Source organism: Equus caballus, chromosome 12, assembly GCF_041296265.1.
Source record: "Equus caballus isolate H_3958 breed thoroughbred chromosome 12, TB-T2T, whole genome shotgun sequence".
Classification (NCBI taxonomy): domain Eukaryota; kingdom Metazoa; phylum Chordata; class Mammalia; order Perissodactyla; family Equidae; genus Equus; species Equus caballus.
In genome coordinates, this window is record NC_091695.1 from 24051713 (window position 1) to 24074760 (window position 23048).

Consider the following 23048-nt stretch of genomic DNA (forward strand, 5'->3'; position numbering starts at 1 on the left):
ATCTGATGGACAATGGGAAGACATTGAAGGATTTCATCAAGAGTATAAAAGAATGAAGCTGTGTCTGAAAAAGTTTATATAAACTGAAATGTGAGGAACAGAGAAAAGTAGGAGAGATTGGAGGCAAAAGTGAAAGGTAGGTGCCATTTGCAAAAAATGTCCAGCAAAACAGAAAGTCATTGTGGTTGGATCAAGGAAACAATATAAGTAAACAGATTTGAAAAGTGTATAGGTTATAAAATTGGTAGGAATTGGGGACAGATTGAATATTGGCAGGAGGAACAGAAAAGTACAGTAAACAAAAATTTGTCTCTGATTTGAAAAACTGAATGGATAATGGCCTTATTCATTGAGATACAAAGTATATACTCCAGGTCTTGAGTATCAGGTCCAATGTGCAGAGACACCAAGGTCTTTTCTGAATGCAATACTTTCGATGAACACCTAGAATATCTAAGTGGTGATTTCTGGGAAGCATTTAGATATATAAAGCTGGAACAGAGAAAATAAATCTGGAATAGAAATATGTACTTGTGCATAATCAGCAAGTAGATACTTATTGAGGACATTGGACTGGATAAGATTTTTGAACAAGAAGCTGTAAAGAAGGAAAGCTGGAAGGCTTTGGAGACGGCCTGAAGAATGTGTCATCTAAAGCATAGATAATGGGAGCAGAGCCGCCAAGGTGCAGAATCAAATGGACAAATAATGAATTCAGAGATTGCTTTCTTCTGGAATCCAAAGGTATATCCAATAGAGTTCGGTACTACAGAGCTGCCAAAGAAAAGGAGGCTTTATTGGATTTAGGAATAGGGAAGATGACAGTAAACTTGGTAAGGGGATTTCTTGATTGAATAGGAAAGGAAAGTGGATTATACTTGCTTAAGTTGTAAATATGGTTGAAAAATTGGGAGTAGATGCCCATTCTAAGATATTTGCTTGAAAAGTGGTGAAAGGAAGAGAAAAGATAAAGGAGTAACAAAAATAAGGTTTACAAGGAAATGTCGATCAAAATTTAAGAGGGCAGATGCTTTTTCTATTTTATTGTTTTACATGTCTTGACTGTCTATAAGGTGCATGCAAAGTAACCTGAGACAATGTAGTGATAATGTCAGAAAATCAAGTTGATTTATTTTCTGCTTTAAGAATGGAGGAAACGGGGCTGGCCCCGTGGCCGAGTGGTTAAGTTCGCGCGCTCCGCTGCAGGCGGCCCAGTGTTTCGTCGGTTCGAATCCTGGGCGCGGACATGGCACTGCTCGTCGGACCACGCTGAGGCAGCGTCCCACATGCCACAACTAGAGGAACCCACAACGAAGAATACACAACTATGTACCGGGGGGCTTTGGGGAGAAAAAGGAAAAAAATAAAATCTTAAAAAAAAAAAAAAAAAAAAAAAAAAGAATGGAGGAAAATGGGTTCAACTCTGCTAACTTTCAAGTGTTCAGAATCCAGCTTGGGTTTATGGAAATGTTCTCTGGAATTTAGATGTTCTAAATGCTGCCCAAATGCTATTCACTTGAGACCACTTAGTTACTGAAGATAGAGGCTAAAATGAAGTCTCTTAAACATTTACAGCCGTTTTACAATCTGGAAAATTATTCACTGGTGTGCATTTTGCCAAAAGACAAAGCCAACAAATTCACAACCCTATTTTACCTTAAAGTCAGTATTATATATGTATTAGAAAAAAAAGTAGAAAATGGAGATGAGCAAAAGAAAATTTTAATGTTACATCAAACAGGACACCTAAAGATAAAGTGTTAATATTTTGCTTTTGACTTTCATTTTACATTTTTGCCACATAGTTTTGGTAATTTTTAATATTCTGATGAAATTATGCAATAATTTTATTAGATAAACTTCTAATTTAAGAAAGTATTTTGATATGCATTATCATAGGCACTTGCATTCTTAACGTTGCTTTTTTCTTTTGTATTTTAAAAAAAGTACAACACAGACTTTGATTATAAAATTTTAATTGAAATATTCTCTGTTTTTACAGCTCTCAAGTGGATTTTATATCCTGGAATTGATGCTTGGACCAAATCCTTTCATACTGAAAGTATAACTATAATCCTCACATACTTCAGAGTGCTTATCAGGATTCTACTTTGACTGAACTTAATATAACATCCTGGTGAGCCAGGGCTATCTTCTCACATTTAATTGACTATTTCCTACAAAGTCAAGGGTATTCAGAGACAGTGCTCTGAAGGAGTTTATTATAGAATTGGTTATCTATTTCATGGCAAAAGGCAATCATTCAGCAATCACTGAGTTCATCCTCTTGGGCCTCACAGGTAATCCCAAGCTTCAAGCCATTCTCTTTTGTGTATTTTTACTGATTTACTTAGTTACTGCTTTGGGTAATCTTGGTTTGATTGTGCTAATACAAATCAGTTCTCAGCTTCAGACCCCCATGTACTTTTTCCTCTGTCATCTGGCTTTCATTGATTTTTTTGGTACCTCTGCAATCACTCCAAACCCCCTGGTGAATTCTTTACGTGAAATTAAAAGTACGTCATTTTATGCATGTGCCACTCAAGTGTGTTGCTTTATCACATTTTCAGTTTGGGAATTATTAATGCTCTCCATCATGGCCTATGATCGGTATGTGGCCATCTGCAAGCCTTTACTCTATGTAGTTCTCATGCCTAAGAAACTCTGCATTCAAATGGTCACTAGCTGTTACATTTATGGATTTACTGTGGGACTCATACAGGCAGTGGCTACATTCCACATGTCTTTCTGTGACTCTAATGTGGTCAACCAGTTCTACTGTGATGATGTTCCCTTGATTGCTCTGGCCTGTTCTGATACTCGAGTCAAAGAGTTGATGTTGTTAACTATTGCTGGGTTTAATGTTTTTTGTTCTCTTATTACTGTTCTCATATCCTATGTATTCATTGTCTTTACCATCTTAAGAATCCATTCTGCTGTAGGAAGACAGAAAGCCTTTTCTACCTGTGCTTCTCACCTGTTTTCTATTACTATATATTATGGGACCCTCAGTTTTATGTACTTGCAGCCCAAGTCAAAACACTCGCTAGACAAAGACAAATTTGCCTCAGTGTTCTACGCAGTGGTGATTCCCATGCTAAACCCATTGATCTACAGTTTGAGGAATCAGGAGGTAAAAAACGCTTTGAAAAAAATTACTGAAAAGTTGTATTCTAGTAATCGATAATGAATTGTGTTGTTATCAAAGGAGTACTGGATCCTGAGTTAGGAGATTTTAAATCCAGGCATGTACAATGATGCCAGTAAGTGTCAGAAAGTGCCAGTAAGTATAGGAGCCTTTGTCCTCTGGGGCTTAGTTTCCTGATGCCTATTTCCCTGAAAATCCCTTGAAGGCATTCCTTGAAAATTCCTTGAAAATGTTTTGACTTACACATAGTAGGAATTTCAATGTCTGTTTGTTTAATAGTCGAATTATAAAAAAGAGATAAAAATCATTCATTCTCTTTGAATGTGAGATGCTTCCACAATAGAGACAAAGAACAAACCACCTTAAAATCATAATTTTATCTTGTTTCACTATGATATTGAGATTTTTAGGTCATCTTGAAAGACATGAACTATGCAAATAACATTACAAATATAAGTAATATTCTCTTTCATAGTTGAACTGAGGGAAAAAGTAACAAGGTGCTTTGTTAAAAGGTTTTGGATTTAAAGTGCCTGAAAAGTGACCTTACTCTTCACTTTACAATGTCGTTATTGATATGGTTGAACATTTTTTTAAGACATTATTTTTTTAGGGCAGTTTTAGGTTTACAGAATTATTGAGAGGGAGGTACAGAGATTTCTCATATACTGCCTACTGTCTCACACGCCTAGCCTTCCCATTATCAACATCACTCACCAGAGTGGTACATTTGTTACAATGAATGAATTTGCATTGATGCATCATTATCACTCAAAATCCATAATTTACCTTAGGATTCACTCTTGACGTTATACATTCTATGGGTTGTGAAAAATGTATAATGACGTATCCATCATTGTAATATTTTTTTAATTTTTAAAGATTGGCATCTGAGCTAACAACTGTTGCCAATTTTTCCCCCCTTTTCTGCTTTTTTCTCCCTAAATCCCCCTAGTACATAGTTGTAAATCTTAGTTGCGGGTCCTTCTAGTTGTGGCATGTGGGACGCCGCCTCAACATGGCCTGATGAGCAGTGCCATGTCCACGCCCAGGATCCAAACCAGCGAAACCCTAGGCCACAGAAGCACAGCACTCAAACTTAACCACTTGGCCACGGGGCGGCCCCTCATTGTAATATTACACAGAATATTTTCACTGGCCTAAAAATCCTCTATGCTCTGTCTATTCATCTCTTCCTCACCACCTCTACCCCTAGCAATCATTAATCTTTTCATTGCCACAATGGTTTTGCCTTTTCCAGAATGTCATAGAGTTGAAATTATATAGTATGTAGACTTTTTAGATTGCCTTCTTACACTTAGTAATATGCATTTAAGATTTCTTCGTGTCTTTGTTATGGTTTAATAACTCATTTTTTTTTTGGCTCTGAATAATATTCCATTGTCTGGATGTACCACAGTTTATTTATCCATTCACCTACTGAAGGACATATTATTGGAAACACAAGCTAGACACATGGAAACATCACAAGGATAAAAGAAAGCACTTTGGCTGACAGCCTCACCAAGTGTCAGTCATGCGACTGAGGTCAATTGGATCACACAACTGTCCTACTGCCCCAGCTGCCACCACCTGGAGAAGGATTATCTAGTTAACCCACAGAAATATGAGAGATAATAAATCATTATTGCTTTGGGCCACTAAGGTTTGGCGTTGTTTTTTGTACACCAATAGATAGTTGAAACAGTCATGATCACAGAATTAATTCCAAATTAATCTGTGCCAGTCTTCTTCTATTTTGCATGTGGGACACTGCCACAGCATGGCCTGATGAGCGGTGCACATGTCTGTGCCCAGGATCTGAACCTGCGAACTCTGGGCCACCAAAGTGAAGCATGCAAACCCAACCACTATGCCACTTCCAGTTTTGATTTTTATAACACCATCTGTCTAAAATAATAATAAAAACTCTTAAATATAAATCATACAGAAGTCTCTGTATTTTTTTGCATTTTTATGTGTATCTAATCTGAAATGATTATACTAATTGCGATTTTCCTCAGAGACTTGACAGAAATTCAAGTAAGCTTGAAAGACATCTATCAGCATGTACACAGCCACAGGCCTCTGAGATTATGTTCATCAATTGTTTTAGAAAGATATTTTAAGTTTTTTCCTTCTGTCAAAAATTATAAAATCTATTTTTAGAATTTCTTTTTAGAGATAATTTAATTTTTAAAAATTTGCAATTAATGTGGAATCAAGTAGTTTTGTGTAACTGGTGACAAGAAGTTAAGAAAGGTCCAGTTTAGTTCTTTGTCTTCTTCTGATGTTGGACTTGTTAGCAACTACTGAGAGAGTATGGAAGCATCCAAAGAGTTTAAATAGCTACATACAGACTGGGAAACAAAATACTGGTTTGGGAAAAAGCAGTTCAAGTAAGCGACTACTTGATTTTCAATGTAAGTTTGTAACAACTCACTTTTACCAAGAAGGTGTTCTTGATAGTTCAGGACCAGTTGCAAAGAGAATAATATTTCAGAATACCTAGATTTTAGTATATCTGGGAGGAAATAAGGCAGGAAAGTTTTGGATGTTGGAAAGAGAATTTGTAGTAATAAATCACAGAGTCTAAGCTGTCTAGGGTAAGAATAGAATAAAGGAGTAACACAGGTAAAGGGTAATTAGTGGAGTGAAAGGAATAGTGATTTGAATAGGTTAATAAAAAGTTAGAGTGTCTTAATCAAGGTGAAACGGAAAGAGCGGAGAGTTGTAGTCATCAGATAATGTTTTAATTTTGGATACTTAGCATTTGATCAGTTTCCAGATGAAACAAGTTTCAAAATGGAGCCACGGGAATGAAAGCTCAAGTCGAATTGTGGTGGGGTCACTGATATCAAGATCAAGAATATGAGAAGCCATATTATTAAACAGGTGGTCTTCATGGGCACTGATGACAACTTTGTGGAAGAGGAACAGAATAATCTTAGTATCAGCATCTTCAATGAATCAGAGGGAGGGACCTAGCAATTCATATGACAACAGTGAAAATGAATATAATCTTGAAAGCATAAGGGGAGTTTACATGAACACTAGATGTAACAGTAAATAATGACAATGCTCAAAACATGAATAATGCTTAATCTCACATGCTAGACTTGAAGAATGTAGAGTTTCAAATGGAGCCACACACAGAGAAGTGACCTAGAGAGAAGTTGGTTTTCAAGGAGAAGCCAAGTTTTAGTTCAGAGAAAGGAGAATAAAGTGATTGAAGATGTGGAGGAGTTTGCTAGTATCAGGAAAAGAGCTACACAGGTTCCAATACATCAGAGAAATGCAAGTACTAGAAAGAATAAGAGCCCAGACAGGCCAGGGATTTGAGATCACAAGTTAGCGAGGTGATGCAAGAACACTTGGAAATATTTCAAAGAGAATAACCTCCTACAGTTATCAGCACGATGGGATTACACAGAGATTTCTGCAGTGGAAACCTCAATCTAAATACTATTAATACTATTAAGAGCTAAAATTGTTTTATTTAACACAATATATAAGATAAGGACTATTCTAAACCTTTGACAAAGACAAAGTCTTAGATTGTCTTTCCAAAATTGCCCTCATCTCTGGTTAATGGAGAAGTTCTTGCTTCTCTGAAAAGTGATCATTTCTATAAACTATCAATCAATGTTAGGGAATCAAGGACTAGTTTAATGAGTTATTCTGCTTCATCTCACACTAATGCTGAAACATAAAGAGGGCTGAAGCTCTCACCGTCCATTTCCATATCTGAAAATGAAGATGATAGCCATATTGCCAATCTATATGGTTGGTATAAAGACGTTCTGAGATGAAATAGTGAAAAAAGAAAATCAAGTTTATCTCTCTTCTGTTCACGTAAAGATCATGAAAACCTGCTTCTTTTTTCTACAAATTCGTCCTTGAATTTTTTTTCTTTTCCTGCTTTGTATTTAGATGTTTGAAAGTTCACAATAAATATGTTTTCTGAATCACTTATGTATTTTTAATCATATTATGCCTCTTTCAAAAAAACCAAGACTATCTATATTCCTAAATATTCGTTTTCTCTCTTTAATTTACAAACACCACATGACAACTGAAGGAAAATTAGAAATCGTAACTAACATAAAATAAAATAAAAATTATCCTGAATACTTGGTATAGAGATAATCAGTATTCAAAAGTTTGTTTATGACCTCTCATATTACTTCTTGTGGAATCATTTTTTTTTAGTAATTTGTCACTTCCCGTTAAGTAAAAATTTTTGAAGGGATTACTACAATTTTTTTTTTTTTGAGGACGATTAGCCCTGAGCTAACATCTGCTGCCAATGTTCCTCTTTCTGCTGAGGAAGACTGGCCCTGAGCTAACATACATGCCCATCTTCCTCTACTTTATATGTAAAACGCCTGCCACAGCATGGCCTGACAAGGGATGCCACTTCTGCACCCGGGATCTGAACCAGCGAACCCTCGGCTGCAAAGCAAAACATGCAAACTTAAACTCTGCGCCACCGGGCCAGCCCCACTATAATTTTTTAAGGTATTCCAAGAATGTAAAATATTATTTTTATTATCTGTTTTCAAATAACTCTCCATATCTCTTATTAAAATAGTTATGAGATAGACTATTCAATCATGTAAAATTTTAAATAAAATACCATCCTTCTATTTTTTACGTATCTACATAGAGTTTCATGCTTTGGAATTTCTGCGTGGAAAAAATCACTTCACTCTGAAACCAGAAGTAACATGAAGATCCTCCTTTGATTGTGTTCACCATAAGATCATGGTGAGTCAGCCAGCTCCTAACATTTGCTTCATTATTGCCAGTGGAGACCAAAAAACTCAGCAGGTATGGAGGGTTTTAAAAACAAACAAAGAAAAATAAACTTTTAAATCTATTCCATGGCCAAAGGCAATCCTTCAGCTGTATCTGAGTTTATCCTCTGGGACTCAAAGATAATCTAGAGCTTCAAGCCATTCTCTTTGGTGATCTATTTAGCTAGTGTCCTGGGTAATAATCTTGGTTTGATTGTGCTAATCCAAATCAGTACTCAGCTTCATACACTCATGTATTTTTTTCTCAGTCATTTGGCTTTTATTGATCTTTCTTTTACTTGATCTGTTACCCCAAACACCTTGGTTCATTTCCTGTGTGACATTAAACATGAAACATTTTATGCATGTGCCATTCAGGTGTGCTGCTTCATCATATTTATAGTTTGTGAACTATAGTTGCTTCAGTTACGGCATATGATCGGCATGTTGCCACCTGCAGCCCTTTACTCTATCTCATTCTCATGCCTAGAAAAGTTTATTACCAAATAATTGCTTAGCATATATATTTACGGATTTACTGTGGGTCTTGTCTAGAGTGTGGCAACATTCCACCTGTCTTTTTGTGGTTCCAATGTGGTCAACCACTTCTCTGTGATGATGTTCCCTTGGTGGCTCTGGATTGTTCCGACACTCATATCAAAGAACTGATGTTGTTAATCATTTCTGGGTCCAATACTGTTTGCTCTTTACTTATTGTGATAATTTCTTATGTCTTCATCCTCTTTGCCCTTCTGAGGATCCATTCTGCTGGAGGAAGAGAAAAAGCTTTTCTACCTGTGCTCCTACTTGACTTCCATCACAATATTTCATTGGAAACCGTTTTTATGTATGTACTGCCAAATTCAAGCCATTCTCTAAAAACAGATAAATTTGCTTCAGTGTTTTATGTGGTGGTGATTCCCATTTTTAACCCATCGATCTATAGCTTGAGAAATCAGGAGGGAAAGAATGCACTGAAAAGAATGAAGGAAAAGTTGTGTTTGGCTATAAAATAACTGAAGAGTCATTGGACACGGAGTGATCAGAGGACTTAAGATTGTGCTTTATTTAGAGTTGCAATGCTGATAAGTGATGGAGCCAAATTCCTCACTTCAAGTGCTCACATTCACTCAGAATATGTCTCACCAGCTGTTTCATTCTCAGAGATTTCCACATGAAAGACGTTTTGTAAATTTTGAGGTGTTGAATTGTAAAAGGAGGTAAAAAGAGAGAGATGTGAATCCTGTTTAACCATGATTTTGTCTTCATAATTAAAGAAAGAATTGGGAAATATTGGCTTTATCTTAATTCTGTGTCATATTGAGAAATTTGGGTAGTACTGAAATCAATCAACATCCGGTATCTTCTACTTCAGGCTTGCTGCATAGATAATCTAGAAAACATGTCAAGGTTTGGTAACAAGGATTTTTGTTTTTAACACTCTCGGTAATCTCCCTAACACTTCACTTTCTGCATTTAGTTGATAGGATAGCACCAGCAGAGCTACATTGGCATGGAGCGTTTATTGGCATCAATTCTGTGTCACTTTAGTTCATTGGAGCCACTTCACACAATTATAATTCATTGCCTATTAATGTAGGTTAGGAACATGGACTCTTCATTCACACAGCTTGATGAACAATTTTAGCTTCTCCAAATAACAGCTATTGTCATTGGTAAATTATTTCACATTTCTATATGTTAGTTTGCTCATTTGCAAAAGGCAGTAACAGTTCCTTTCTCTTGGACTGATTGTGAGGATTAAATAAGACCATAATTATAAAAGGCATTGCACAGTTCCTAGGACACAGGAAGCACTTCAGAAATGTTGACTATTATACTTCATTATTAACATTGTTATAGGAGCCATGATCTCTTTTTTTATTTGGTTTCAGGTAATGGGGTAATAGCCTTTTTAGAAATAGTTGGCAGCATGATATGCTTCATTTTAAAATCAGCAAAATGAGAATATAAAAGCTAGGGAGTTATTTTTTGGAGATCTTTAAAGTAATTTAATTATTTCCTATTTCTTTTGGGGTGTGTTTATGATCATGTTTTAAGCTAATTCTTTTTAGGGTCTCCATTACTGTTATTAAAAAAATCAGCTTTTTTCTTGAAGAAAGAAGACACTTTTGCTACATTTAATAAAGATTACATTAATACATTATCAATTTATTTTGTTCTAAACTTTTCAAAGTGAAAATAGAACCAACATCTATTTAGTGTTTTTCTTTGTGTCACATGCTGGGTGATGTAATTTACATGGACTGTCTCAGTTAATTTTGTAACCCCTACTAAGACGAGTATTTAAAGAATAAAGAAATTCAAAACAGTTTATGTCGTTCATTAACACACCATGACTGATAACTAGAAAAAACAAGATTTGAGCTCAATTTTGTCCAACAGTAAAGCTAAATTTTTTTCAATGCGTATCTTATATTTCCAGTGATACAAACTGTACAACACTGGGATTTAAAAAAAAAAAAAACATGAATGGTGATTCACAAAAATGTCTGCCCCAAACTAGATTTAAATTAAATTTTTCATAAGTTGGAAAAGTAATTGGAAAGATATGTGAGCCTGAGTATGGCACAGAAAATGGATCGCCCACGTTGTTCATATACTCTAGAGAAGAAAACAAAGGAAAATTCACTACATATGGGGTAGAGGACGCTCTGCCTTTATCACCCCTTTGCCTATCAGTGGCCCTAACTTCAAATCTTTCTAAGAATCTCCCATTTCCCCCAAAAACCAGATTCATAGCTGTTTCTGTAAAGGCTAATCACATTTCACTTTGACACTTTGATGTCACAGGGTCCCATGTGCTATTACAGTCATATGTCACTTAATGATGGAGATACTTTGTGAGAAATGCATCATTAGATGATTCCATTGTTGTGGGAACAACATAGAGTTTACTTACACAAACCTAGACACTATAGCCTACTACATACACAGCTAGGCTATATGGTACTGATCTTGTGGGACCACCATCATACATGCAGTCTGTCGACCAAAATATCGATGGCATGCATGACTCTGTATAACCGCCTTTGTTTAGAACCTAAGGAAAAGAACTTAATAAACACACACACACACACACACGCACGCACTTTTCACATCTATAAATGGAAACTTTCTTGAGAAATGATCTCTGGTTGTCCTTAATTTGTGTGATTACTTATATAATAAGATGCCAACATTCTATGCTAATTTATTACTTACAGACCAAATTGAGTGCCAAGAAGAAGCCCTGAGGAAAAAAAATAGTGTATAAACATGTAATCTCTAGAGGTTCTTCTTCATAGATTACTTTCTACTATTACTTTGATGAGTCAAAACATGTAGGAAAAATACAATCTCCTCTGAACTTATACATAAATAAAAAATATAATTGATAAAATATGAAGGAAATGCAACTAAGCATCCAAAAAGTGTAAAACTAACTTCATCAGAGTACTTACATTCTAGATATATTACTGAAAATCTTATGCTTCTAAAAAAATGAATTTTTAATTAAATTAAAGCATATTTTCAAGTTCTTTCTTTGTTTTGTGAAGAAGATTGTCCCTGAGCTAACATTTGTGCCAATTTTCCTCTATTTTGTACATGGGGACACCACCACATCATTCCTTGGTGAGTGATGTGTAGGTCTGCACCCAGGATCTGAACCCATGAAGCCGGGGGCACTGAAGCAGAACATACATGCGCAGCCACTACACCACTGGGCCCGGCCCTAAGTTCACATATTTTTAAATGATCCCTTTTTGAAAGTAAGATGGGTTAAGGATCACTTGATTAATCTATTTTTTGAATCTTGATTTTCACGTATTAAACTTGAAAATGTGACATTTCCTAGTATTGATAAGAGCATTAAATGAGTTGATAAATGCTAAATACATAGAATTAGTCCAAACAATGGCAAACATTCAATAAATGTTAGCTATCCTTATTCTTATTCTTGTTACTGTAGAATATTTTAGAACTAGGTGGTAGTATTTATTCAACTAAAGGATTTAAAAACAACTTATACAGAAAATGTGACGTCTTCTTTAGAACATTTCAGTCTTCATTCAATAAGCTGAAAAGAGTTGAAGAGTATCTAAATCAAAGAAAATCTAAAACAAAGTCTAAAAGCTTCTAATATCAATATGCAAAGACAACTGCTTGGACTCTTATTCAAAGTAGACAATTAATTGGCTGTGGTTACAGAAGAAAACTTTATTGACAAGAAAACTTCTTCAGGATTGTCTACATCACTGACAATAATGATAATAAAGCTGATATTTATCAATCCTATGTATTAGATGCCAAGAATATGCGACGGCCCTTACATATATTTCTATCTAAATGCTTATATACCAGTTTGTGAGATGAGATTTTCATTATTTTACAAGTAACTGGGGTTTTGTATGCAATAAAACTAGGAATTGAAAATCCCAAATTTGGGGCCAAATTTTTCTGAAATCAGTCACGCTCTTCACTAATCTTGGACATTGAAGAAGTTGGATTATTTCCTACTTTCTTTTTCTTCACCCTCCCGATTCTGTATCCGGATAAAGACAAAAAAAGGAAAACATTGTTGAGACCACGGAAGGAAGGGTGAACATACAAATATTCTATTTAGGTATACCTGCAGACAAAATGAAGAATGTTTTGACTGCGGGACTGGTGTTTCAAGAGATGAGCCCAGTCACCTAGAGCAATTGCTGGAGTCCACTTTTAGAGGTTGCATCTGCCCACGAAGAAGTTGGATGACATGTCTATTGATTACACTTGAATTTCTTAGCTCATTTCCCTGAGAAAAGCCAATTTTACCTTATGAAATGATTGCTAATAGTAAAGAATTAAAATTGTGTAAATACATGAAAACTTCAACTCAATTAGTGTCTAAGCCTTCTGTAAATAAATACTTCTGTAAATAAGTTTATGAAGAAGAAAGGCGCAGGGAGATCCCAGATCAGTGTTCCTCAGGTGAGGTATCAAGACTCTATAGGACTGGGGGCCGGCCCGGTGGCACAGTAGTTAAGTGCCCACATTCCACTTCAGTGGCCCTGGGTTCACCGGTCCAGATCCTGCTGCGGACATGGCACCTTTTGGCAAGCCATGCTGTGGTAGGTGTCCCACATATAAACTAGAGGAAGATGGGCATGGGTGTTAGCTCAGGGCCAGTCTTCCTCACCGAAAAGAGGAGGATTGGCAGCAGATGTTAGCTCAGGGCTCATCTTCCTCAACAAAAAAAAAAGACTCCATATGTCTTATTTCTTTACCTGTTAAAAAGGAGACTGTCTATGATTCTTCCATGCATTCTTGTATGTGATGTGAAGATGCATGTGTGCATTTATCCACGTAAACATACTCTCAAAAGATAAAGTGTGGTGAATAGAAACACCATGTTTCCCTCAAAACTACCTTAAAAATTTGAGAATTCGTTCCACTCACAAGGTCCCCAAAGCACCTCATGGCAGCACATCTGAGTTATTTACAAATTAAGTGCAGAAGAGGAAACACTCACATGCATTACAAACCTCAAATTGTATTAAGTATAATGACTGCCACCATCACAATTTCCTTCTAAAATAGGGATGATAAGATAATACTAAATCACTAATTTCATCACTTTTCATGAAGTATCAAAATAATAAAAGCATAACAAATTTCTAATTTTTAAAGTTTATGTCATGATCCTATCAGGGTAATTGAATAAATAGAAGACACAGACAAATGACGTTGTTACAGCCTCTTAACACCAGCCCTAATATCAGTTCCCCCACATTGAACCCAACATATATGGGGTTAAAACTAAAACCCATCATCCACTTTCCTGCTTCTCTAGCTCCACTCATATGTAAATACCTGCTTCTTTAACCTTGGACTCCTTGAGCTTTACAACTAAATAGGACTTACAAATTGTCAAAAGCCCAGGTGGCCTGGAGTTGGAGGCACACTAAAGTTTGGCTAATCATGTGTACTTGAAGTTTGCCAGGAAAGCTGCTGTCTCAAGAATATCAAGGAGCGGAGGCTTCCCAGACCTCAACTCCTCCACTCCCTGCACTTGAACTGCCTCAAACAGGAAGGCAAGACAAAGGCAAAGGATGCCCATCTGCCATCCTCCTATCTCACCATCTCCCTGCCTCCCTGTAAGCAGCCTCTGAAGGCCAAATGCAGGCTGGTGAGAAAATGCCAAACTGCACAGCTACATGCGCCCCCTCCCCTACCCAAAACCCCAAATAAAAATCCCTACCCATTCCTGATTGGGGAGGTAGCAATTTTTGAGGCATGAGCCGTTGCTTTGCTCCCAGGGCCTGGCATGGTAAAAAAAACTTTCCTCTTCCACTCAAGACACCGTTCTCCTTATTTGGATGGCATTGGGTTCAGGGACCGAACTTTCAGTTACAACATTATAATTTAAGATTTTTCTATTTGAACAAATGTACAGATGCATTGAACTTATTCATTTAACAACACAATTTCTTAACAAATGTCTTTCAATTTTATTTAAAAATCTGATAATGACACGTTTAAGTTTATATTATCTATATTACAACCTTCTTTATTCTTAACACCTATAGTATTATGAAAATAAAATTTAAACAGACATGAATTTGCATTTAGAATTTTCATATTACTAATTATGTGACCTTAGACAATTTATAGATAATTGGGGCCCAGAGTAAAATCTCACACGTCTCTTAGGTTTGTTTGATTTTATTAAGTTAGACTACTTATTTAAGTACCTTGCAGGTAGTAGAAACCTAACTAGGCTTTGTCTTCTTACTTAAAGACTGATAAACCTTTGAGAGATGAATGAATTAACCTTTAATTATATATAACAAACATTTATATAACAAGCACACAGCACTTATTATCACAGTATATTGTTCTAAACATTTCATAAACATTAACCTGTTTAGTCTTCAAAACAAACTGATAATTTGGGTCCTATTATTCTCCAAAATTGACAAGAGAGTCACATAGAGTTCAGATCAAGGAGATAGAATTCAAATTCAGGCAGTTCCAGGGTCCTAAGTTCTAACAAAAACATGCAGTTGCCATTGTTTGAGATACACATATGTGTGTGTGAGAGTGTATTTGAACATAGTTTCAGTGGTCTGTAAAGGCTGTAATGGCCTGAATGGGACTTTGTGTCATACAGACTTTCCAGGTTTGGCTTAGGTCCTTGTAGAAAGTGTCAAGCTCTTTGAAGTAACAGTCACATTTTCAGTCAATTAGGGAAGAATTACAAGAAATTTCAGCAACAGAAAGCTTGATTGCTTTCCCTTCTGGTATTTAATAAAGCATTTATTACTATTATTTTCTTAATTTTAATATCTTTGAGGTTTCACAACCTTTATCCATAGCTTTCTTAAAGGCATCTTTCACCTCTTTGTTTCTTAGACTATAGATTAAGGGGTTCAACATGGGGATCACCACTGTATAAAATACAGATGCCATCTTGTCTGTATCCAGGGAGTGGTTTGATTTGGGCTGTAGGTACATAAAGATGAGTGTCCCATAGAAAATAGTGACTGCCACCATATGGGAGCCACAGGTAAGGATGGCCTTGCATCGCCCCTGGGTGGAATGAATCCTTAGGATGGCGGCGATGATAAAGATGTAGGAGGTGAGGACAATGGAAGAGGAACAGATCATATCAAAACCAGCAAAGGCAAAGATCAGAATTTCCTTCATGTGTGTGTCTGAGCAGGACAAAGCCAAGAGAGGGAGGTCATCACAATAGAAATGGTTAATTACATTGGGGCCACAGTAAGCTAGACGGAAGGTGATAATGGTATGGAATAGGGCAACCAGAAAGCTGTATATATATGGAACTGCCACTAGCTGAATGCAGACTCGTTTTGACATCAATGTTGAATAATGCAGGGGACTACAGATGGCTACATAGCGATCATAGGCCATGGAAGCTAAAAGAAAACACTCGGTGGTCATGAAGGTGAGAAAACAGCCCAGTTGTGTTGCACAAGCATGGAAAGGAATAGTGTCGTGTTCCACAACAAAGTTCACCATCATTTTTGGCGTGATAGCAGAGGAGTAACAAAGGTCAACAAAGGCCAAGTAACTGAAGAAATAGTACGTAGGTGTGTGGAGTCGAGCATCAATCCTGATTAAGGTAATCAGTCCAAGGTTGCCCAGCACTGTGACCACATAGAGCACTAAAAACACCACAAAGCATGGGGCCTGAAGCTCTGGCCGGTCTGTAATTCCCTTGAGAATGAATTCAGTGACATAAGTGATATTAACTTCAGCCATTTATTCTGATAGATTTTGTGGATTTTGCTGCAATTGAAAAATAAAAATGACACTTCTCATGGCCTCTGCCAGTGTTGGGGGAAATTATCACTGATATTTTATCACCTTGAATCATGCCATCATGTGGGCAAAAAGGGCACCTTACCTCTCTGATGACATGCCATTCTTGCCCCAGAGAAAGACGTAATTTACTCTCAAAATAGTTTTTTTACAGTTACGTAGCTTTGTACTTTTAGAAAATATGAGAGAATTATGATTAAAAGTTAAATAGTATCTGAAAGAAACCACTTGAGACAAACAACACTAATATTTTAGTGTTTTTCCTGCCTCTATCATTTCTATGCATATATAAATATGGTAGCACAAAAACATCTAATTCATAAATAAAACTAAATTTATTCTTCCATCTTTTCAATTGTGTGCATGTTCCCACAAACTTAAAAAAAATACTAAAATAATCTATTATGACTGACTGACTTTCCTATATTCCTTCTCCCACTTATAAAGAATAAACACTTGATGCTATAGAAGCCAAAAGAAAATTAATGAAAAAGAAGATAAAATGTAAAATTTTATTTGCATACAAATTAAACAGAATTATGATTTTTCCAATTCAACATTCACCACATTTTGAAGTTTATTGCCCAAGGAGTTAACATGAAGTAATCTACCAGATAACTTACTACTCTAAACTATGTGTAGATAAACATCTTTCCCCCTAAATATGTGTCAATACATTTCAAAGGCTTAAAATATCCAAAGCGTTTACTCTAGTATTCACGTTTTAGCAATGCATCCTAAGGAGGTATTCAGTTGTAGATAAAGTTTTATGGAAACTATGCACAGGTAGGTAGAGTTCTTGATGTGTTTCAGAATAATTGTAATTATTTGTATACCTGCCAAAGAGGCAGAACTTATGTCTGTAAAAGACTCATTAAACCCAATATTATCCCATTTAAACTTTATGTTTTTCTCCTGGCTTTATTTTCCACAAAGTGGAATCATAAAATGTTAAGAAAGAAAGGAGTGTTGAGAGATCATCATATGTAAATTCTTCATATTTCAAATTGTGTTTATTACTATCATTAATATTTATCTGTGGCAATTGAGTGCTGTTCTTATCAGATACTCTACTTAGTGCAATATGTGAATTCACTTATGATAGTCTGTTCCTAATGTTATGAAGAAGGTTCTATCCCATTATTCCTGATTAACAATTGAAAAATCTCAGGGTTTTGGCTGTGGTCACAGAGAATAGATGGTATAGTATGAGTGTGACAGTACAGCACATATTCGTTTTCATCAAGCTATGCTGTCCAAAGTCTAGTGGCCTGCTTGTTCAGCGTCAATCACTAAGATAGAAAAATAAGGTTGGCTAATGCATCCATTTTGCTATAGTATCAAGCAAAAGTTTTATAGCTTAGAGATGACAAACATGAAAGCTGTAGTTTACCGAAGATTGCTAAGCTTTACATAAACTTTGCCAAGGTAAAATTGCAGGAGCCTGAGCTTTTAAAAAGTTATTATGCAATGCTTTCCTGCCTGGTGAACAACTGTTTCATTCAAGAATATTTAGAATTAAGGGTTATCTTACTTGCATATGGGACTTGAACATACTCAATTTTTTCTCACAAAGTCTTTTATATCAATTCCAGCTGTGAAGACATGTGAAAATATAATGGAGAATAACAGCAAGGCTACTATACAAAGTAAAAGTAAAGCAGACCACCTTCACTGAAAAATGGTGTCAGATGGAAAGGTTTATTTATGATTTATCATAATATTTTACTTAAAATAACAAAGACCATCTATGCATTACAGGTTCTTTTGCTATCTCTTTTATATAACTTCAGGATTTATGGTGGCTCCAAAGTACATGTCAAACCACCTCAGAGGGAACCATATGAGAAGATAAATGCCTCAATGAGAACATTAACTATGGAGGATATTTACCATCAAGTGGAATATACAGGCACCAAATTAATGATAGAAAAGCAAAGTTTACTGTGGAGTTGCTTATTGAGGTAGAGTTTGGATTTCAAAATTCAAAAAACTTAAAAATCACGTGAAAACAAAATTGCCTATGAATGTCTGTTAAACTACTCATAAAACACATCACTTACGGCTTTGCATCTACCTTATAACTCTCTACATTATTTTATGAATTCTTCTAGTTTTTTAAAAGTAGTTTTTCTTCATAACTTCCAATTAGTTTCTGTAGGTTGTTCTGAAGCGATAGCTATTCCACAGTCTAACCATTTACTCAATCATTTCCTCACCTCTTTCAATTGTGAGGGAAAATTCTTGAAATCACTGACACATTTTACTCAAAGATTTCCTTAATAAGCACGATTGTTTCTTGTGAAACTTCATCTTTCCTAACGCAAGTTTTGACTCTAATTTTACTGCACATTGGGATCATCTATGGAGTTTTTAACATCCTAGTGTCCAGGTACCCTCTGCCAAATTAATCAGAAGGTTTGGGTAGCACCCAGGCTTCAGTATTTTTAAAACTCCCCGGGTGGATCCAGTATACAGCCATGTTTGAGAAACGATAATCTAAAGAAGAAATTCACTGATTAGAATGACAAGCAGAGCACAGCCATACTTTCAAACTTATTTATTTATTTTTTTTAGTTTTGTTTTCTTAACTTATGGTTGAATTAGTTGAGTACATGACTCTACCGTGCTGGTGGAATTCAAACTGGAGTATGCCTATCTGTGTTCATATAAAAAGACCCATCAAGTGTTATGAGGACAAGAATAGTTTTAAAAAATTACTTTACAGTTTCTCCATTTCCATACTTATTTCTTTCTGGAAATGATTTGCCTTGGAAGGCACCTGTGCTCTTGTATTTTTGCTTTGTTTTGGTCTCCCCTTTTCAAAATCCACCCTTCTCCTACTTTACAAGTAAAAATATTTTTAACTCATCGAATCTCATGATTCCTTGCTCCAAGTTGTAAAAATATTCAGAGTTCTAAACAATTTTGGCATTTAGATAATTCCTTTCATCAAGAGACATTCTCATCTCAGTAATAAGACAAATTTCAAATGAAAGTTAAAATTATATTTAAAGATTATTCATCAAAATTAGAAATACATAGGTTATTTTAATCATTTTATACTAAGGAGAATTGTGATTATACCTCAAACAGAAATATTTTAATATTATAGCATATAGAACCTATAGATCTTTATGTTTACAAGAATAAAATTCCAATCAGCGTGAACATATATGTGTGTGTGTGTGTGTTTGTTTTAGAGAAATAAGGTAAAGAAGGTAAAATAACCAAAGAAATAATTTCAGTAATAAAAGTATATTACTTTTGCACAGAAATACTTTGCACAGAAAAAATGTTCAATCATAGGGAAGAAGAAAATGGTCCTTAAGAAACCTCCCCTCTCCTATCCTCTGCTCTATTAGTCAAGATATTTCCCGATTTACTCACTGCCTAGTGTTATCCAGGTCCTGCTCTGTGCTTTATCAGACTCTACGAGGCTTTTTGAAGCCAAGTATGCTTCACTCCAGGACTACATAAGCTTGGTCTCTCTACCAGAGCTTACCAACCAGACCGCAGAGGCACACTGTGTACCACCAGTGTACTCCAGGTGTGCAGGCATCCTGACTTCTTAAGCCATCAGATGCTCCCTCCAAAAATGTGTGTATGTTTCCCAAATACGTATAAATAATATCCATGACATGAAAAAAAGTTTAGGATGAACTGGTTTGAGTCTGATTGCCTTAAAGTCTTGTTTGAGACCAAACTCTTTTCTGAGAAGCAATATTAGAGAAGTGAAATACCAATACATCATGCTTTGATATCCCCCTGGGGATTGGTTCCAGGACCTCAACAGATACCAAAATCTGGGGAGGCTCAAGTCTCTCATATAAAATGGAGTAGTATTTGCACATAACCTATGCACATTCTCCCATATAATTTAAATCATCTCTAGATTACTTATAATACCTAATACAATGTAAATGCTATGTAAATAGTTGTTATACTATATTATTTAGGGAATAATGATTATAAAACAATTCTGTACATGTTCAGTACACACAGAACTTTTGTAGGTCTTTCAATCCATGGCTTGTTGAATCCAGGGGTGCAGAACCACAGATACAGAGGGCTGACTGTAGACTTCTATTTTATTTCAGGATTCAAAAATTACAGTGAGTATCCAATCTTTATTTAAGAGGGAAACTCTTACCTTATGTTTGTGTCCAAAGACCAAGGATGGACTTTAAAAAAACCCAGTTATCGACACTTATGTGTGGAGTCATTCTTGGTGACCCATCCTCATAAGAGAATTTTAAACAGAAAATCTCACTTGCCATATAGTAACAACTCACTTTTGTAGGTATAACTGCAGGAAGGAGGGTAATTCTAGGAGATTATCTAGTTAAACCAGTTTGAGGTCATTAAAGGAGTGTGTGACAGAGAGAGAGAGTTGGAGATGAAGTAGAATTTTAAGTACAAATCGGTATCCTTTAGAAGCTGCCAAAAAGCAGAGAGCATGAAAGTGGGAAATACAATCAGGATGTTAACAGTAGTATCACCAAAATCAGACTGATTCCATTTAATACCACAGTTTACCAAGGAGGGAGATTTCTAAAGGGAAGCCAGATTATGGGTGGAGGATTGGCGATTCATTCCACATACAAACTCCACATGACTCACCTGTTTAGCAATGATCCTGGCTCCCAGTGAGCTCATTGTGAAGTTGTTTGGATGATATATTGGTTCTAAATCCCTTCGGATCTTAACTTTAACCTCTAGAGATATCAAAGGTCTAATTTTTCCCTCCATGTTTCTCTCAAAGTGAGATGAGATGGACAAATTATATTGTGGAATTAAGAAAACATCTTTTAATTACCTATATTCCTGAAGGAACCATGCCTGAAGTGTACCAATCAGACAATCTTCATGAGGGCAAAGGTAGTCTATACTGTTGGAAACATCATAAAAAGACAACGAACTTTGGTTCCTTTGAATAAGAACTCAAGTTTTGTGAAAGGATAAGACCAGCTGTTAAGTTATGAGTTACTTACTTATGAAACATTGGCCACTGTCCATATTCTTTTTAAGCCTCAATTTCCTCACTTGTAAAATCAAGTAAAAATGGTACATCTTGTATGTTTTCATGAGTATTGAATGAATGAATTTACGTAAAGGACTCAGTAAACTCCACTGTAAGTAGTAAGTGTTCAAATATACTTGCTTAAAAAGTAACACAAATCAGAACTATAAATCGTATCAAGATGCTCCAAAAAACTCCCTGAGAAAACACAACTGTTTCTACTACAGTTTCAGATTCTAACTCGATGAATTTACACAAGAAGGGAAATGTGTTGTTATTAATGGTAAAATCCATTTCTTTCGCAAATTTCAAACTAGAATTTTTTTTCAAATCTAATATATAGAGAGTAGATCTGTGTGTGTGTGTGTAAAACACAGCTCATATCAATAGCCAAAATTCTTGAAAAAGTTGTCTAATCTTTCTATTTCTCATAATCTTTTGCCTTTTCCAATGCAGATTTTCCCTCCACCATCGGAGCCAGTCCTTCCTAGCTTAACTATCATACTTTGATAAATACAATGAACAATTTTCAAGTTTTGGTTGGGTTTCTTCTGAAATTTGACAGTGTTGTACACTGTTTCAGTCTTTGTCATTTGTGGCATCACACTTTCTTTTTTTTTGGTTTCTTTTTTTAATTGTAGTGAGAACACAACATGAGGTCTACCATCTTAACAAAATTTTAAGTACACAAAATAGGATTGTTAACTATAAAGAAAGTGTTGTACCGCAGATCTCTAGAACTTATTCATCTATTATTGGCCCTTCTATCCATTAAACAATAACTTTCATTCACTCCTCATCCCAGTCCCTGGGAACCACTATTCTACACTGTTTCTTTGATTTTGACTATTTTAGATGCCTCATGTAAGTGAAATCATGCAATACTTGTCCTTCTGTCACCGGTGTATTTCACTTAGCCTAACCTCCTCCAGGTTCATCCACATTGTCACATAGGCCAGGATTTCTTTCTTTTTTAAAGTTGAATAATATTCCATTATATGTGTATATCACCTTTTCTTTATCCATTCATTCATTGATAATTAGGTTGTTTTCATTTCTTGGCTATTGTGAATAATGCTGCAATGAATCCAGGAATGAACATGTCTTATAGGTCCTGATTTTAATTATTTTAGATATATACCCAGATGTGGGATTGCCAGAATCATATGGTAGTTCTATTTTTACTTTTTGAGGAGTCTCCAGACTGTTTCCCATAGAGGTTACACCATTTTTTATTCCCACCAACCATGTACAAATATTCTACTTTCTCTACATCCTTTCCAACACGTGTCTTTATAAATATCTATCTATATATGGGGCCGGCCCAGAGGTGCAGCGGTTAAGTGTGAACGTTCCGCTTTGGCGGCTCTGGGTTTGCCAGTTCAGATCCCGGGTGTGGACATGGCACTGCTTGGCATGTCATTCTGTGGTAGGCATCCATGTATAAAGTAAAGGAAGATGGGCATGGATATTAGCTCAGGGCCAGTCTTCCTCAGCCAAAAGAGGAAGATTGGCAGTAGTTAGCTCCTGGCTAAGCTTCCTAAAAACTAAATAAATAAATGTATAAAGATAGATAGATAGATAGATAGATAGATAGATAGATAATAGCCATCCTAACTGGTGTGAGATGATAATTGAATTGTGGTTTTGATTTGTGTTTCCCTCATGATTAGAAATGTTGATTGTGTTTTCGTATACCTGTTGGCAATTTATAGTCTTCTTTGTATAAATGTCTATTCCAATCCTT

At 35.8% G+C, this 23048-nt stretch overlaps 2 protein-coding genes and 1 pseudogene across 2 annotated transcripts; 2 read left to right on the forward strand and 1 right to left on the reverse strand.

The window, feature by feature from the left end:
- The first annotated feature begins 2245 nt into the window (after nt 1–2245).
- On the forward strand, nt 2246–3187 carry OR5AL2 (olfactory receptor family 5 subfamily AL member 2). The gene is given in 1 exon segment (NM_001391228.1): nt 2246–3187. A coding segment is annotated over 1 exon segment (942 nt).
- On the forward strand, nt 8035–8963 carry OR5AL15P (olfactory receptor family 5 subfamily AL member 15, pseudogene; annotated as a pseudogene).
- OR8U3 (olfactory receptor family 8 subfamily U member 3) lies at nt 15259–16218 on the reverse strand. Its single transcript, NM_001391231.1, is given in 1 exon segment — nt 15259–16218. A coding segment is annotated over 1 exon segment (960 nt).
- Nucleotides 16219–23048: the final 6830 nt, after the last annotated feature.